The 17,644-nt window shown below is 28.7% G+C and overlaps 1 protein-coding gene across 2 annotated transcripts; it reads right to left on the minus strand.

The window, feature by feature from the left end:
* Positions 1-1,961: 1,961 nt before the first annotated feature.
* Positions 1,962-15,668, minus strand: LOC107168005 (acetyl-coenzyme A transporter 1-like). Of its 2 annotated transcripts, XM_015517254.2 has the most exons (11): positions 15,243-15,668; positions 10,811-10,872; positions 10,340-10,716; positions 9,499-9,625; positions 9,232-9,388; positions 8,727-8,881; positions 7,283-7,470; positions 6,927-7,114; positions 6,579-6,702; positions 6,295-6,513; positions 1,962-2,576 (listed from the first exon to the last, which is right to left on the minus strand). In XM_015517254.2, exons 3-11 carry the CDS (start codon positions 10,643-10,645, stop codon positions 2,382-2,384), a joined length of 1,659 nt encoding a protein of 552 aa, XP_015372740.1. In that variant the 5' UTR covers positions 10,646-10,716; positions 10,811-10,872; positions 15,243-15,668; the 3' UTR covers positions 1,962-2,381. The 2 variants fall into 2 exon arrangements, with proteins under 2 accessions (XP_015372740.1, XP_015372741.1); XM_015517255.2 differs by lacking the exon at positions 10,811-10,872.
* Between the last annotated feature and the right edge of the window lie 1,976 nt (positions 15,669-17,644).

The following is a 17,644-nucleotide window of genomic DNA, read 5'->3' on the forward strand; positions in this document are numbered from 1 at the left end:
AAAACAATATTTATATTTTTTAAATTCACATTGAATCTCGTACAATGTACTAAAATATGCACTAAACCTACCTGATAATTAAAAAAAAAGAAAATGCAAAACTGCAAAATTAAAGTTTCACCTTTGAAATATCTTTTAGATTTAGATGAAACAAATTACGAACTTGAATTGTATTTTCTTAGAACAATCAAAAAAAATATACTTTGCATTGAGATCCAGGCCCTGTTGATGAATATAAGAAATCTCGTTGGCAGTAGTTATTGGGAACCTTTTGCTCAAAACTAACAAAAAATTGCCATGTCGTTCGCGTGTATGAAAAAGTCAACACATGCACAAACGTCTTAAGCAACGTGCTCTTAACAAGAGACGCTACACTCAAATATATTTTCTTTGACTAATTCTAGACATTTTATTTACAGTCTTTTTTTCTTTTCTTTTCTTTTTTTTTTAAATGCAATCTACAATCTATACCCATTTGGCACAGCAAGTAGTTGTGAAACAGGTTAGTTATATACAATTTATTAAAAAAATACATCACATCCTTAATAACATTTATACATAAAACGTGACATTTTTTGGGAAAGCAGCCACCCATTAGTAACACTTCCATTTGCTATATTTCATTATTTTTATTTTTTTATATTTTCCGTTCTTTTTTTTTTCAATTAATATTAGGTGCCAAAAGATCACAACACCATTTATGTACAACCTATACAATATAACTAGTATAATAAGTGAATTTGATGCAAGAATCAATTATTTATTGACAGGCACAGCAGTGCCACCCGACCAGGTAGGTACTTTTTAGGTTAGGTAATATATTATATAAACAATAGTTTTTATTTTTTTTTATGTCGAGTGTTACTGCTACTCATCTCACGCACTCATAACCATCGTAATTTCAGTTTAAATGCTTATATTGTAAATATTATTACAGATTGTGTATTTTCTAATAAATGTTTAAAAAAAAAAATTTTTTTTGAATAGGTCTTTAGATCACTAGCTGTCTTACGAATTTTCTGCGTAAACTACTGAGAAATGAGTTGAAGAATAGTTATTTGATCAATGGATTACTGTGAAAGTTTAATTTTGAATGAAATTTAAAGAAATATAATTTTGCTAATTGATTAAGGGTAGGTAGACATTTTTAAGATTATAATTTGTGAAATACCAGGGAGGAGACGTCATTATAGTCGTAAGCAAATGGATTGAAACGATTGAAGCGTTTTGGTATTTGATGATTTTGCAGAACCCCATTACCTACTGATTACCGTATGTCCATAGTCCATACTGCCAAATAGTGGTCGAATTATTGACTTATATAATGGTTAGTTTATTCGATAGAGATAGTTTAGAGTCCTCTGACTTGCAAGTGTAAAACATGGCAAAAACTATTTTGTGTGGAAAAGGACTAAGAAGGCTGCAATCATAACTAAGAAACGACATTTTCACTTCATAAAATGTAGAACTGTCTGTGAAATATCTTTTTAATTTTTTCAATATCGTAACTACAAAAAACAGTTATTCAAATTTGAAAAACACAAAAATAATGGGTTTTAAAATGTATGAACTTTTTTCGAGTACCTATACCTAGGTACCCAAGTGATGTCAAGAAAATAAAAACGTTATTTCGCCAATAATGTTCTCAACTTTATTTTATGTCGTTTTGGAGTCTCTAATAACAATCACTATACAGCCTGAGTGTTTCAATCCCGCGCAAAACTTTGTTGCCAAGATGTACATGTGTAAGATGCAGACAAAACGTCATGCGGTTGTAGGATCCTCTTAAACATGTAATGAAATTATTTTATTGATGGAAAAATAACATCTACAAATATGGATTACGTTATCACTAGAATTTAAGTATTATTTATGTAGTAGTCCATTGCTTGTAGACTAGACAACTAGGTAATAATATAAGGGCTCCGAGTACAATATTATTATATAAGTATAGACAGGTATAGGTATAGGTATTATTAATTGTATTTATTTTTTTTTTCATTTAAAATATCTTATTCATACCCGGCAATTTGTATAATTAAAATATAACACACGGTACACACATAATAAGGTTATATTGGTAGGTACCTACTATAGGTATACTATTTATAGTTTAAGTTTTGTATATAATTTAGGATGAATATAATATACATACCTATAGGTATTTGACCTATAAAGCTTGAACGCTTGGTATCTATACTACCTACCTACCAATTACTATATATCTACCTGTCGAAATCGCTGGTTATAAGGCCAGTTAGTAGTTTGAGAAAAGTTTTGAGGGAAAAAAGATTTAAAACAATTTAAAATGATTCGGCGTTTGACGGATCGGTTCTAGTGGTTGTACAAATAGACAGGATGAATATTCAAGCAAACGATCGTCATTCCTGAGACACGCCTTGGATCAGCCCAACGTCGTTCACTTGCCAATCGCTCTTTTCCCTGGACTGTAAGTTTTCGATGATTTTTTTCAAGGCCAGATACCACGCCACGCCGGACACCGTGCAGAATACCACTTCGACAAAGTAACCGTCCAGCACGGTGACGCATTCCACTCCGACGAACTTCTCGCAATCCTGCGAAAATATATTTCAGATTACTTTTAATTCAATATAGGATATAATCTTGGTTACGTTGTACAGGCATCAATCACTGCACTTGAATATTTGGTACATTTAAGTTTTACAGAACACCTCCCTTTTTTTTTTTTTTATAGGTATAGGTATACGTGTAGTAGATAGTTGAGAATGGTGAAGTCAGAATTAGGTGGACTTTGTTTTGAAATTATAGTTACTCATTTGAAGTCCTGCCCAAGGACGTTTTACATAACAAGTCGTGGGATGTTTTTGATTTTAATTATCTTAGCGAGTGACCACGACGGTTGAACCTATTTGGAAATACGAATATATTAAAAATTCAAACAATATATAACTATTTAACATATACATACGTACGTTAAAGCGCAAAAATTGTTTCTGGTAAACAGAAAAGTTTCCTCCCTTACGGAGGCTATTCAAATAAAATTGATATAGTCACGAGTGACAGAAACACAGTTGGGTGTCACACCATACATTTTTGGAAAAAATTGGTTTTGACCTCAACCCTGCAAATGTTTGCACTTACTTATCACGTAGAGCTACGGGATCGGTTCCTACGCCTAATGTTTTGGTTTAATATCGTGGAAGTTTTTTGGTTGGATAATAGTAGGTTTGGTCGGTTTGGAAATATCTTGGGACATGATCGATTCGGGATTTTGGCTATTGATACACTATTTCCCCCGATTTAATTTGACTTCATGGAAAGATAGAAATTTAATTCATCTGCTTCACGGCCATCGCACGTAGTCGCATGAAGCACTATTTTAATTTTTGACTATTTTTGACTTATACTTCTTAACCCACTAAATCACAATATTATTGAAAATGCCACAGTAAAGTGTTTTGCTTGCACCTTAAGTTGAATCTCCATACTGAAACTGCAGGAATTCATAAATTAATATAGTTTAGAGTTTAGCACATATCACGCTAATGTTTAACCATCCGATTTCACGTATCGTCATTCTCCAAGTAAAATGTTATGTGCATTTTTTTTTTTATTAAAAAAAGAACAAAACTAATTATAATTGTTATTTAGTACGAATTAATATCACTAATGTCAGACATGGGTAATCTTCTTATATATCATATTGTTTATAGAAAACCTAAATCCAAGCAGGTCATTGTTCTTGCACTCAGAATTGAAAATGTTGACTTCAGATTATCATTATTTTGTTTTCTATAACTCCAATAATTTTATACTTTCGATTTATAGCAGAGTACAAGTTATTAATACAATGTTTCATAAAAATGCATATTATTTATTATTATGTCATAATGATAAATGAAAAACTTTAAAAATAGAATTTCAAAATGTATAATTTTGCATATTTTGTTGAATTTGGAAAATGTGTATGTTTCTTATTAAAAAAAACTTTTATGCATGTATAATTTCTGCAAAAAAACTTAAAATATGTTATACTTAAGAATTTATTATTTTAACAAAATTAAGAAAAAATGTTTCATATTAGTTTTTTTGTTGTTTCTCATTATTTAGTACCTACAGTACATAATATAATATATATTTATAATTTTTTTTTATGTTTAATATGAATACATAAATACATTATTTGTATCAAAAAATCTTTATTTAAAAATCTATATTGCACTAAAATGTGGTGTTCAGTATTTTATTAGTTTAAACAAATTAGCTAACTATAAATAGGCTAATTTAATTTAATTTAAACAATTATCATACTTAATTATCTTTTTACTCTTTAGCTTAATTACCTACTTAGCATAAATACAAGTTTAAAATGATCCTTGTTTGTTACCGAGGATACCTAGGTATATGGCATCGCCATTATACGGACCGTTTACAATAATTTATGTATTGCCACGCTATAACCTATTAACCACCCACGTAGTTCTAATTAGACTTTTTTTTTCGTAATAAAATCAAATACAAATTATATAGCCATATATAAGTACACGTAAATAATTAACAAATAAAATCGTAAGTAAATTTCTTAAATATCCAATTTTAATTCTTTGACGGTTGTCATAAATGTCTTTTCTTTTGATGATTTGATGATTTGATGTTGTAGTAAACATGTTATGCCGGTATAAAAAATATTATTAATGAGTAATTATATAATTAATCGTTAAAATTAGTTTTTATTTTTTTAATGATATCATAAAATAGAAACGCACTTGACACTGTTAACACATTTAAGTAAGCACCTACCTGTTCTCAGGCCCTGATTTACGCAAATGCAGATGGAGCACTTGCACTTGGCCCCTCAATTTTTGGGGGCCCCCGATCTCCGTGAATTGTAAAAAATTGTCTGTATTAAAATTTTTTTTTAAATTAATTATAATTCCCATAGACCTTATAGTAGTATAAGTCATTCCACACCTCAATACAACATATTAAAATAATAATAATAGAAAATTGTTTGAACATCGGAAATATTTGATACATAATAAGTAATAACTATTTATAGATTTCTTCCAGCCCAGTATTTACTTATTACCCGTCGTTGGTGATGCATTTCGCTCCTACAATTACCATTTTTAGAACCATTGGTTTAGGTTATTCAGTTATCCAAGATAAATGAAAAGCGAAAAACATTAATTAAATGTTATAATTATAAATAAACTAATATAGTTATTGTTGTCCAATGTTGTCGTACATGTTGGCGTTGTGCCCGCACGTCACTGATCGCTTTACCATAATATATTATTTATTTTATGACAATATTATTATCTTGTTATTTTATTATTATGAATATGCTTTGGCCGTTATTTCATATTTTCATAATATTATAATAATTATCAGTACCGTGGTTTATAAATTTGTTTTAATTTCCAAAAAAATTGTGCACTTGGCCCTAATTTTATTAAATCAGGGCCTGCCTGTCCTATCTAATATAGTCTGAAATAGTAGCAATTAGACATTCATATATTCACATAATATAGTATATGTAATAGATAGGTATGATTGGTACTTTTGACGTTAACATGATACCGGGTATATAATATATGACAAATATTAAGCATAATTTTTCAGCATTTTAATTTTTAGCTAAAACAGTCGGTGAGTGGTGACACGAACATTTTGGCCCATGATCCACGCACCTTATCATTATGTTCTAAAGTGGAAACTTGGTACATTTACCTTTTTTTGTTCCACCTATCGACAGGGGTGAATTGTTAGCTTGTGCGACACACTACTTACCCCATTGGTACATTTACCTGGTAAACTTTATCGATAATTTTTTTACTATTCTAAAATTGAGTGACCACTCATTTCACGTTTACGTAAATTTACGTAAAAGTTACCGAACATAATGTTACGTTAGAATTCCCTTCTCCAATCATGAGTTCTCAAACTAAACCCTACAGTTTCACTGTAAATTTCATATTCAAAAAACATGCTAATTATTTTCACCATTATGATAATCGGCAGCCACCCCACCCCCTAATTTCACCTATAGCTTTATAATAAAAAAAGAATTCAAGCGATGATCATTGACGCGCGATAAAACAACTAGGTTAGTGTCGCCGACCATAAGAATAGTCATTATATGATCTGTCTTTACTCAGATATACACTAAAAAATCACGAAGTGTCTTCTTAAAAATATAAATGCACCTAAAATCTTCGGAAAAGGATATGCTCGTAAAAATTAGTCTAATTTTTCTTTTAAATAAATAAATGTCGTGTGGTAAGGAATTAGTATAAATATTTTATTTACTTCATCATTAGCTGTTTTGAAACGACACTCGTTCACCCGGTCAGCCGAACATTGTTTGATCGTCAGCAAGTTGAGCATTCCCAGAGCTGTAATTCGAGATACAGCTATTCCTAAATACCAAACAGTATTCAACAGTGACATGTACGTACCACCAATTCGAGGGTCACTGATTTGTAAGAAAAACGACCTAACACTCAGGTAAACGACAACCAACAACACCTGTGGACGCGAAATAAACAGATTATTATAACTTACCTATTGATAATACGTAATATATTCTTTACCAGTCTCAAAATACGATGGAGTTCGTAAATCAGGAAAAAGTAAACTGTCCAGTTATGGTATTCGCCACCTATGAAATACGGAGTATAGTACACAAGGACTCCGGAAGAAATTCCCAACACTAACCTACAAAAAAAAATAATAATAATAGGTGCATAGAGATATACGTAGTAGGATAATATAATAATATGATATAAATAATATATATATATATATATATCAATATACTGAACGCTAAAGGTCGTTCATAAAAAACTATGACATTTTTATGAGAGAATTTTTTGAAAAACCTTATGATTTTTATTATGTAGGTATAAGTTGTTATCCAAGAACTATTATTTAATAATTACCTGTATGGCACAGTCTTGTAAAGTATTTTTAACGGTCTCGGTCCAGATGTATATTTAGAAATAAGAATAGGAATAAAAATCTTTATCGGAATTAATGATAGGTCAACTAGAGCCATCTCTTCTTTAGCCACGCCATACTCCATAAATTTTGGGTTGGACACGAACGATCCCATGGACGAAAATGACATCTAAAATGATAATATTTCAATCATAAAAACCAAATCGGTTCTTTAGTGCTTTAAATATATGAAAATACAAATTAACAGTCACCTAATTACTATATATTATATAATGTTAAAATATATATTTTCATATAATATTAGAAAAATGTTTATAAATAAATAATAATATATTACTTCATACGCTAGCATAACTAGGGTGAATATTTTCATCGTCCGAAGGTTTATGATCTTCCATAGCAATTTATAAATTTGATTAATATTGATTTGACTAATTTTGTCCGCTTGATTATATCTGTCTTTAACGAAAAACGCGATAGACGTAGAGGCCACAGTGAATATTATTCCCCAGAAGTATAAATATCCTGTAAGAAATTAATAATTGTGCAGTGCTTTTTTATTGGCAATTGGCCACAACACGTTTGAGACTAACGATATTTGTTGCCTGGTAACAATTGGGTGAACGTTTGGTTATTGATACTATTGATAGGTACACTTCATGTGTAAGTTCACATTTTTTTCAGACGCCAAAAATTAAGAAAACTTTATTTTTATTTTTTTTTATTTTACAATAAGACATTCCTAGCCTATAAGGCTATCTACATCTATGGATAAATAACATAATTTTTTTTTTTTGACTAATTTTAACATGATATAAGTATTTACAATTAAAATTAAGAGCGATAATTACAGCAGTGACTAGTTATTTAATACCATTATCGAATAAGATTGTGCGGGCGACCGCGTTTTAGTCGTCTTTGAGGTGGTGGACGTATGTGTAAGTTGAAGTGTATTGAGCCAGTTGATTTTTGGAGTGAACTATGGAAATTTTCTGCTAGAGCTTTTATATGATCTTGAATTTTTATGATTAAGAAAACGTTTAGATATATTATATTTTTGAAAAAACACTACGTTAGGATAAAACTTTTTAAACTTTTTTTTACTATTTTAATTTTTAAGCCTATATTAGCGATTCTCAGGAGACGCCCCGAGTGGGTTGGTTCTTAACGGGTTTTACAGTTAATTATTTCCCAACAATTATTTACAATTTGATATAATTTAAAAGTACGAGTATGATGGTCATTAGATTAAATTTATAAACATAAAAATATTTATTTTTGTCTAGCTTTTTTCTTAAAATTATTCAAAAACAGTACGCGTGTTTAGTATATATTTATGTTATTGTACGCTCTCTGAATTTCTAAGTTAAAGTATGGTATAAATTACAATATAAGATACATTTTATTTTACGTGTTTACTGTCTAAATGTTGTGACTATTTGTACCCGAACGTTGTTGGATTTCGAATAAAATGTTTCTAAACTTTTACTACTCGCTTTATAAGTGGTGAAAATCCAAGCAATGTCTAATCATATGGCACGAGGGCTATACAAAACGCGCAAAATCACGTGCAAAACAATTACAGGGAACGAGATCTCAAACACAGAGTAGGTACATAAGTTTATCCATTTAAAAAAATATTAATTATATTGTTTGTAATATGCCTGATAGGTATATTATCCGTAAACGATGGTGTTTTCATAAATGATAGTATACAATTTTAATATAATTGTATTTAACTCATAAGGTACCTAAAAATGTATTACGTATGAACGAGTTACCTTCCATCGAAATCATGCCTCCTTTTTGGGCTGTAAAACGTAGCCACTTGTTGCAAAATTCCTCGGACTCAAACAATATGAACATTACATACCCAAACGCTATTCCCAATGCTTGACCAGACGTATTGCACGTTGATGCGTATCCTACGTTCTCCCTACAAGCTCAAAAAAATTATACAATTTTCAAACCAAAAGCACTGTAATATTATTTGGTTCGAATTATTGTGCAGAGTGTGAAGAAGTCTATGTGTATAGTTAATCGATAAAAAAATGTCTAAGTTTACAATATAACCACAGCGAAAGGGTACAGTTAGCTAGTAGGTACTGATCTCCGTCATCTATAATGTACGCGTGTTTAGTGTGTGTGTGTGTGTGTGTGTGTGTGTGTGTGTGTGTGTGTGTGTGTGTGTGTGTGTGTGTGTGTGTGTGTGTGTGTGTGTGTGTGTGTGTTTCAGTCATCATAAAAATACATTATTGATAATAATAATTTATCGCATACGTGTACCTTCTCAGTAAAGTGAGCGACCACCCATCGATGGTGATGTCATTGGTTGCGGCCAAAGCGTTTACGCAAAAAAACACGTACGTCAACGTTGTCATATATGTATCGTTTTCCATCAACCAGTTGTTTATATTCGATGCTATGAATATCAGCGACAGTCCTGCATACAATATTCGCGTATTTTAGTCAATATCATTGTTATTCAGAAACTTAAACTCGAGATACTGTCTTGTAGCTGTGTAGGTACAGGTAATTTCAACATATAGGTACCTATACAAAACTGCACCGGTACCAGCCACGACTTCCGTTTGCCCATACGTCGTGAGTAAACGACGTCCACCAAAGGAGCCCATAATAGTTTCAAACTGTACGGTAAGTCAACCACACTGAACTTTGCCTATATAGAATACAAAAATCGGATTTGTATCATTGAATGAATATCATTTTCAGCAACCATTATATTCGTAGGAAATAGTCTCGCTACTATAGTTTGCATTTGTATATGTTTCCAGTATTTTTTCCATAGTAATTACTATACACTATGCCCAAGTCCAAGTGGGAATGTTTCCCTCAGAGGACACCGATTTATTGTATCACACGCATCACGGAGATTAGGTACCCACTCATTGTTCACCTATTTATCGTTCAAAAAAAATTTGAAAAAAATGTGATATGGTAAATATTTTTGTGTAAGCGGAAAATAGGTAGCCAATGAGTGCGTAATATCCGTGATATGTTATACGGTAAAGTCTGCCTCTGAGGGGAACATTCCGCATTGGGCTTGGAGTTACAGTGAGAAAACGCACTGTGAACATAAAAATGCATCCTACTCCCACTTGAATAAATAACAGGTGGTTCTAATCACTGTGTAAAACCTAAAGTATTTACAATTTTACATAATTAAAAACAGCAAGATTTAAACTCCACTGGTCAGTAAAATAAATTAGTTATAAATCACCATATATTAGATTACCAACGATAGTACACCATTCAGCCCCTCAAAATAGGTAAAATTTTGAAAAACTGACTCTAATAAGACGTCTTACCGGTTAAACATAGGTTTCCCGATTTTCATTTTTTTACTTTAATATAATTATAGTTAAATGCATACCTGTTGAACGTACGATACTTTTCTATTCTGCATGTACGTCCTAATGGCCAAGGAAATTCCTATCGGTATACCTTGCAACATGTATAGCACTATAAGCAAAGCCACATTGAGCATATCACCCTTTAGGTTGGATTTGATGTCTTTTTGTATTTCTGACGATGTTTTATCGTCACCGTTCCGCCACTCAACGTTGACAACGGGTTCCACCATCAACTGGTCTTCTCTCCCGTTTTCCGCTATCGGCTTTGCGATGACGACGTTCACGTCTCGGTAAGCAGACTCCAAGTCGACCAGTCCCATGTCCATCGTATGGTATTAAATTGGTATTAGTAATGTGCAAAATTTTGATATTTCATACAAAACCATACATAGATAACCTGATTAAATATATATATCTTTAATCTTTATATATTATATGAAATATATACATAAATATATTTTTAAATTAAATAACGACTATAATAATAATACCCAGTTCTCCCAAATGCATTCACTAAAAACTGCTTGAGTAGTTGAACATGTTCCGATATGATCTTAAAAATGATAAAATATGCAGTAAAAATATTTTAATTTTAGCGAGGCTATATAAGTAAGTCAAATAAGCCAAAGACCTTTAAATATGTAATTATATGAAAAATTTAATTAAATTTATTGAATGCCACCTTATAGCAAATGTCTATGTTACCCGATAACTTTTAACACGACTTGACAAGATTGATATGTAAATACATAAACTTACGAGCCCTCATAATAATACTTGTCATTGACGCGTATCTGTTTCAGTATAATATATTGCATATGTCATAATATTTTTTTAAGGGTTTATGTCGTCACGTGACGTATAATATATTATTATGGGTTTTTATTTGTATATTTATTAATGTTAGTAAACGTTCAGCTATATGTATCTTATCCGTTAAAAATCGATTCACTACTCAGTACTCAGTGTCTGCTCTGAGCTCTTATCGTCAAACTCTTGTGATATAAAAGTTACGAAACGCTTCATATTACATACAATATACTTATTAATTATTATACACAATATTATATGAAAGTGTAATTAATTATTTATAGAGATCGTTCAAACACAACATGAGCTACTGCTTTTATACAATAATATATACCCGTATACATTATCAATTGAAATCGAACACACAAACCAATCACCTACCCAATCGTCTCCTTTTCATGAATTTTAATATTGGTCGATCGATATTGCAGTGGTTTTTTTTTTGTTTCCAAAGGAAACGAAGAAGATTTGATTTACAATTTTTTTATGAAGTTTATTTTCCAAAACAGTATTTAAGATAGCTAAAATGCTCAGTAAATTTAGTAGATATCAAACGTGTTTAAGTTTGGAATTAAAAAAAGTAACACTTTAAAAGAGACAAATTTATAGAAATTCTCAATAGTTTATTTAAAAATCTCTGAAAATGGTAAATTTGATGATAAAGCAAAGTTATAAAATTGTTTAATTTGTTATACTATAATAAAACCGTATAAATATATTATTTGAAAACATTGTAGTATTTTGTATATCAGATTCATCAAAATTTAAATATATTAATAACTCAATAATATAGCATACCGCCATTAAAAAAAAATATCCAATGGCGTACAGTTCTAACCCAAAGTATTAATTTATTATCCTTATATAGTGACACAGGTTTTTTTTTTATTGTAATATTTATTTTAATTTCTACAATTTGTATAAAATATTTGTACAATAAGGACACATAAGAGGGTTGATTGAACAAACTATTCAATAATAGTACTTCATGGCATGGGTAGTGGTGGTTAGTCGATTAATCGACTAACAAGTCACGGCATCAGCTACGTTTTAGTGAAACTTAAAAAGAAAGAATTTGTTTAGCTGTATCATTATAATATTCTATCTTTAACTATGCAATCAGAAATTTACTGTAGTAAGTATCTATCTTTTGTTTTTTATATTTTAATTATCTAAATTTATTATTTTTCATTGCAGAGATAAACAATTTTTAATACATAAACAATTATGTGAACCGTTCTTATACTTCACAGTACGATTGAATTCCTTTTGTTTTAGTTTATTTTATACAATACAAGATAAAATGGTACGATACAAGAACAATGGGCGTATATTTAATGTATTATAAAAACATTTTGTAGGATTTGAATAATTTAAAGAAAATAGCCACTCACCAAATCACGTTGATGAAACTTTGTTTTTAATTAGTTATTTACTTATTGTTATTTGGAAAAAAATTATACTTTTAATGGTAAGTAATATTATTATTAAGAATGGGTAAGAGTTTTACCTTTATTAAAATATTGTTTTAGACGTTGCTAGCTATAAGGATTTACCATTATTGAAAAATGAAAGGTATTTTTAAAGCTGGGTATGAAAATAATTGTCGAATAGTGAAATTTTTTGTAAAATATGCAATAATTTATTTTTTAATTTGTCGAATAGGTAAGTTTTGTATGCAAAGAAAATTGTCAATGTATATTTCAGAATTATATGTGTATAATTTGAAGAGTGATAAGCTAAATTGTGTTATATTTGTATAATATTGCATACATTTATTAAAATTAATGAGTTTATTTTTGATAAAAATATAGAACAAATATATTATGAATTTAATGATAAAATACATAACAATAATTGATTTATTGACAATTTTGTATTATGTAAAATATCAATAATATTTATTGTAAAAGATATAATTAATTTTAAAACTTAAATTACATATGGATAGGCCTATTAAATAACAATATAAATATAATTTAGTACGAAAATATCCTTGATGTAGTATTGCATGGATGTAGTATTTTTTAGTTTTTTTTTCTAAAAATTATTTTAAATGAATCGCTTAAAAGTTCTGTTTTAATGAAACAAATTTAAGTTCTTTAAATTTGCATTGCATTTTAATGCATTTTATTTGTGATGTTTAAAACTTTTTCATCGCCGACACTTCACGTATTTGAATATCCAGAAATATTTTACCTCGAAGAATGATTTATTCATTCAACGTAGTATTAATATTTAGTGCGTGAAACTTTTTGTCTATGAGAACCCCTTAAAGTATACGCAGAGTTTCTCAACGTTTTAGTATTGGCTTACCGCAAAAATCTAAAACTTAGTTTATGTATTCATATGTATTCTTTTAGCCGATGCTTGAAAATGTATTTTGTTAATTTAATTACGATTAAAAAAACATTTTGCTGTAAATATCATAAAAGCGTGAACCTATTATTATTTACCATTTTTAAAAAATATTTCTTAAACTTGAATTAGATAAGACAAATGCTTATAGGCAACTTTCTAAGATATAATCACCATTATCGATTCACAATTTTATTTAATACATACCTAATGAGGAGAAAAAATTCGTTGATAATATTCATACGGTGTGTAATGTGTAATTCACACACCCGAGTTGGATATCATACAATGAATTTCAAATCGTTTTAAATATGTTTAGATCAGTATTACTATTAAATAAAAAATTTAAATTATTTGCTTTAATTTTTAAAATTTTTTTTATTAACTGTTAGATACTTAAAGCAAACAATTATAAATAACAAATAATATTAGATAATTTACATAATTTAATTTTCATGGAAAGCCATTAGGGAATATAATCCAAAACCGAGTATAATATTGTTATTATTTTGTATTTTAGGTTTATATCCGTAAACAAGAATAACAAACTAGTGAATTATTTAATTACCTTATTATTTGTAAACTATATGATATACTTAACAGTACATTTTAAAATTAAGGCCAAGTATTTAATACGTTTTCTTTGAATAATCATTGTATTTTTTGGATAATTAAAATTCACTTTGGCTGTTGAAAGTTTTACGACTGACTTTACCAAAATACACAATTGATGTATAAGAACAAATGCTATTCTAAATAAAAGGAATGTGTTAAACGGTCTTGAGTTTTCGTTTTGGACAGAAAAGTGATTTGCGGACGATACGCGTGAATACGTTTTTGGCCGGTTGGCGGTTACTATGCAAGTGAAGTACGTAAACAATTCGTTTGCCAAGTCCACCCGATCTTGTTAATGATTTATAAGTTATAACAAAACACAAAGTGTCTTGGCAAGTTGAAAACAACAAGAGCGTTTATTTTTTGTCAATATGGGTGGAACTACGTGAAACTCTAAACATATATTGTGTTAACTATATACAGAACGTTGTGTCAAAAAATAATATGTTTGAACGTTTATTTACCAAACATTATATTAGGAATATAATTCGATGTGAAATGTTTATTATTATTTATTAGGTACTAACGCATTGTTCTATATAAAATAAGACTTTATTTCTTTTTTAAGAATATTTTTGTTTGTAATATTGTAGATTGATTAAATTCGTAGTTTTTAATATTAAAATTAATATATATTTATATTATGTCATTATTTATCATATTTAGCTGAAATGATAGCTCCATATCTCCAACACAATCTGCATAAAGTTATAGGAGGTAAATTAATTAATCCTTCTCAAATGTAATGCTAATGTATTTAAAAAAATGTTTTTTATGATTTTAATAATAAAATAACAAGAAATAAACGTCATTGTAAAACCAATATATTCCTCGCTCCGCTCAGAACCTATAAACGCACTATAGTTTTACATTATTAAATTTCTTTAATTTGATAATAATAATTTATTTTATTCACTAATAAAATTGATATTTGATTCATAGTATTTAAAAGTCAACATTTTAATTGAAAAGGATTATGATTTATTTAATTAAATTTCTTATTGCATTATTGGCAATAATCACACGAACCAGATTGTTATTGTTAAATAATATATATATATGTTTTATTAATTAACCCGTGGCCATTGGGTGAAAAAATATTTTTATTAAATTAATAGTATAATGATATCAAACATTTACCTGGATAAAGTGCTAAGTGGTATAAGCTGTATCGATTTCGGATTTTTTTACCAGCAGTTAATGCATAATGTCTTCATATTGTCTAGTTTTGTGATTTATTGATATTACCTATACAATTTTGTTAACCAAAAAATTGCAAGGAGGGTTATGATAATACTTATTTGATTATTGCTGTTGTACAATCGCCAATTGACATATATTATTATATTAAAAACATAAAAGAAAATTGACAAAGATTAAAAAATATTTAAATAAAAGTAATATTCTATTGGTTGGATGTTGTGCTATAGACATTGACGATATTCCGATATTTGATGTCGACTGGCAAGCAACGGAAATTAACATAATATTTATATTTGATGCTTCAATCTTTAATTAAAATTTAATGAGCTATAACAATGCATAAATAGTACACAATAAACATTAATTTTTGTCTTATATTTTAGAATACATATAGTAACTAGTTAGGTATTAGAGTAGGATTATTAAATTATTGAATTAATCATTATTATTATCTTTAATTATTCTGCTAATCTATTTTCAAAACTCTATATTTTTATATCATAATTATATGATTAGTGTAATTAAAGTAGAAAAAATAAAATAACAATTATTTCGATGTAGAGTAATAGAGCTTGTAAAAAATGGATTGGTATCTAACCATATAACAGTGTTATCTTACAATTATTAATTTGTTTATCATACAGTTGAAAGCAATGATGTGATGACTCATAGCATTTGAAAATGTATACACGTATCTACAACAATATTACGATTGGGGCAAGATGACCAACCTACAGGAAACTATAAACAGTATAATGAATGCTATAGTTTGGCTGGTGTATAAACTTTGGTATGAGGTCAGAACTAACCATAAGTCTGTGCGAATGAAAAAATGAACATCTAGATTCAATTAGAGGAGTTTAATAAATCATTCGGCTATAACACATCGTCGTTCTAATTTGGTAACACATAAAAAAATTATACCAATAACTACTAGTGTCAATTATTCTAATACACAAAAACAAGAAATTATATAATATGTAATGTATAATATGTATTATAAGGAAAACTCTTTATAAAATATATCAATGGAATAATATTATGAAAAATATATCATTATTTTTATACACGATGTTCTGTATAATTGATTAGTATTGATGAGTGCTTCCATATAAAGCAAACTGTGATGATGAATATTTTACCAAAGTTTAAAGCCGTAATAAATTCAGGAGTTCCATTGATAATGCATTCATTCTATTACTAATAACTTATAATTTTATCAGTTATCATTTATCAAATTGGATCTCCTTTATTATTATTAATTATCAAACAATATCAAATAAATATTTTTTATTTTTTATTTTAGATAAAAAGTGATGTAAATTTATCAGATTATGTAGTTATGATAAAATTATTCTGTATAGATGTACAAAGAAATCTCTTAATTGTATTCATACAAGAAACTTACATTATATTTTCTCGCTCAAGTATCTATAAAACTGCATGAAATTATATATTTTTGATATATTTTTATTTTTCATATAGTAGAAACTAAAATAAAAAAATAATAAAGTACAACTAAATAAGAAAATCGTTCAATCAGATTTTGTTAATTTATGGGTGCACTACATATGTACTCAGGCGCGTAGCTAGAAATTTCTAGGGGGGGGGGGGGTGTTATTAAAAATTAATTGAATAAATTATAAACACAAAATTGATAACTTTACGTAGGTATACGATAGTTCATCATGATAATCAAATAATCAATAATTAAGAAGTTGTAAACGTTTTCTTACACGCTGCATAAAAAGATATATTAAATCGTGCATGAAACGAGTAATCGATAAAACGTCACAGAACGGTCTAAAATAGTAATTAATGCCGGATCCCGGCTTTAGTGCTTTACATTATTGTATTATCGTAATATAAACTAATATACTTCATTTTGATAAATAAGTGTAAATCACGATTTAAGATAATTCGTGCTTATGATGCATCTTTATCTTGATATAAAAATATTAAGTATACCACGGCTGAGGGGGGGGGGTGTTATTACACCTGTAACACCTCCCTGGCTACGCGCCTGTATGTACTATACTTAAAATGCTCATAAAAATTTATTTGAGTTAACAGTAAACTCTTTTTGTTTAAAGTTAGAAAAACTTAAAAGAATCTTGTATTCAATTTTATAAATTTAGATATAAATAAAACATTTCTAACTCAAGATAGTTAGCAAATTTCGTGATTTTGACAAGTGTTGTCAAAATGTTAACTTCAGGTTCAGACGCTCATAAAAATACGTTCAATTTTTTTTTAAATTTTAACTAACAACTACTTATGAGAAACGCTGATTAAATTTTATAAATTTTTTTGACAGAGTGAAAGACATCTGATGGACT

The sequence above is a fragment of the Diuraphis noxia genome, unplaced genomic scaffold, assembly GCF_037042655.1.
Source record: "Diuraphis noxia isolate RWA-SAM2 unplaced genomic scaffold, SU_Dnox_SAM2 contig0004, whole genome shotgun sequence".
In the NCBI taxonomy this organism is placed as follows: Eukaryota; Metazoa; Arthropoda; class Insecta; order Hemiptera; family Aphididae; genus Diuraphis; species Diuraphis noxia.